Genomic DNA, 1,742 nt, shown 5'->3' on the forward strand with positions numbered 1-1,742 from the left:
TTTTCATAATCTTAAAAAATTAAAATCATATAATAATAATAATATTGATAAAATAAAATAAAACAAACTTAATTTTATTTAAAATTAACTTTTCTTGCTTTTAGCGAAGCAAAGCTCTGTATGAGTTCATCCATGTCCAATTCTTCAGCGATTTCGCTTTCAATAGAGAGAGTGGCTAATCCTACTAATTGGTCTTGAGACATATTTGATCGCAAATAATTTTTTAATATTTTAAGTTTTGAAAAACTCCTCTCGGCTGTTGCAGCAGTTACAGGTAAAGTCAATAGAATCCTTAATATCACATATGTATTAGGGTAAAGTTCTATCAACTTGTTTCTACATATGTATGCAAGAACTGATTTTGGATTACACGTTTCGAGAGTAAAACGTTTTTGCAAAGATATAATTTCACTATACAATTCAACAGCAATTATATCCAAACTTAATCCATCACTTGAAGTTAGTGCTATTTTTAAATCCTTACATTTTTTCATAAGTTCGTCAAAATCAGAAATCTCAGTTATATTATAGAGAAATGAAAATAAATCACTATGATCTGTAAGTTGTGAAAATCTTTCATTGATTGATTGGATAGCAGAATCTAAAATCTGATGGAAAAAGTTAATTTTAAAACTTTGTTTTGGATCATGAATAGGTTCGTCTTGTGATTCATATGCAAATTGAGTAGTTCTACGACGAATTCGAGTTGGGACAGGAAAGTTAGCCTCAATTTGAAGTTCATTTGCTAGTGTCTTAGCTTGTTCTAACGTCTTTTGAAATCCTTCATCTGTACGATATTCTTTCAAAAATATTATTGTATTCTTTAATTGTGTTATAGTTTCTGATATATTCAATGACACAGATTGAAGTAATTTACTTGTATGGTTAATTTCGAACAATATATCATACCAAATAACAAGACAACACAAAAATTTAAAATCAACTAATTTTTCAGCAATACTTTTGGCTTCTGCACGACATTTTACTCCAGTTGCATTCACAAGTGTTAAGTCTTCTACAATTTCTATTAACGAATCATATACTTCCCCAACTTGAAATCGAATGGCTTTAACAGCGTCAACTCTGCTCTCCCAGCGTGTTGCACTTAATGGTTTAAGGGTAAGACTATTAACATGTTTTTTAAATACGTCCCAACGATGAGTTGATCCAGAAAAAAATACATAAATCTCTTGAATTAAACCAAAAAATTTAACAGCATCTAAACAGCAATTGGCAGCGTCGTTTAAAACTAAATTTAAGCAATGGGCATTACAAGGAACGTAAAATGCTCTTGAATTAATTTCTCTCACTCTAGCTTGAACACCACTATTTTGACCACGCATATTTGAACCATTGTCGTACCCTTGGCCTCTCATGTCATCGATAGGTATATCTAAGTCTTTCAGTTTTTGAATAAGGACATTTGTCATGTTTAACCCAGTTGTGGAATGTAATTCGATAAAATCTATGAAATGTTCATTCACGGAAACATTTGTATGTTTTTCATTGTTATTGATACCTTCTGTAGTTGTAACAAATCTAAATATCATAGTCATTTGTTCTTTGTGACTTATGTCAGGAGTACAATCTAATATTATTGAATAATATTTGGCATTTTTAAAAGCAGATATGATTTGTAAATTAATTTTTTTGGATAGTAATTGAATAATTTCATTCTGAATATTTTTACCGAGATAGTGGGAGTGAATTTTTTCAGAGTTATCCTTCTTATGTGCTCTTTC

The 1,742-nt window shown here is 30.0% G+C and overlaps 1 protein-coding gene across 1 annotated transcript; it reads right to left on the reverse strand.

Annotated features, from left to right (window-relative positions):
• Positions 1-74: 74 nt before the first annotated feature.
• Positions 75-1,430, reverse strand: LOC103310962 (52 kDa repressor of the inhibitor of the protein kinase-like). Its single transcript, XM_008190462.1, has 2 exons — positions 1,311-1,430; positions 75-1,187 (listed from the first exon to the last, which is right to left on the reverse strand). Exons 1-2 carry the CDS (start codon positions 1,428-1,430, stop codon positions 75-77), a joined length of 1,233 nt encoding a protein of 410 aa, XP_008188684.1.
• Between the last annotated feature and the right edge of the window lie 312 nt (positions 1,431-1,742).

This window comes from Acyrthosiphon pisum, unplaced genomic scaffold (genome assembly GCF_005508785.2).
Source record: "Acyrthosiphon pisum isolate AL4f unplaced genomic scaffold, pea_aphid_22Mar2018_4r6ur Scaffold_305;HRSCAF=725, whole genome shotgun sequence".
NCBI lineage: Eukaryota > Metazoa > Arthropoda > Insecta > Hemiptera > Aphididae > Acyrthosiphon > Acyrthosiphon pisum.

Coding starts and splice junctions, on each gene's coding strand:
- LOC103310962 (XM_008190462.1), bottom strand. CDS start 1,430: ATGACAAATGTCCTTATTCAAAAACTGAAAGACTTAGATATACCTATC. Junction 1,188..1,310: donor ATAGTGGTGTTCAAGCTAGA/GTGAGAGAAATT, acceptor TTAATTCAAGAG/ATTTATGTATTTTTTTCTGG.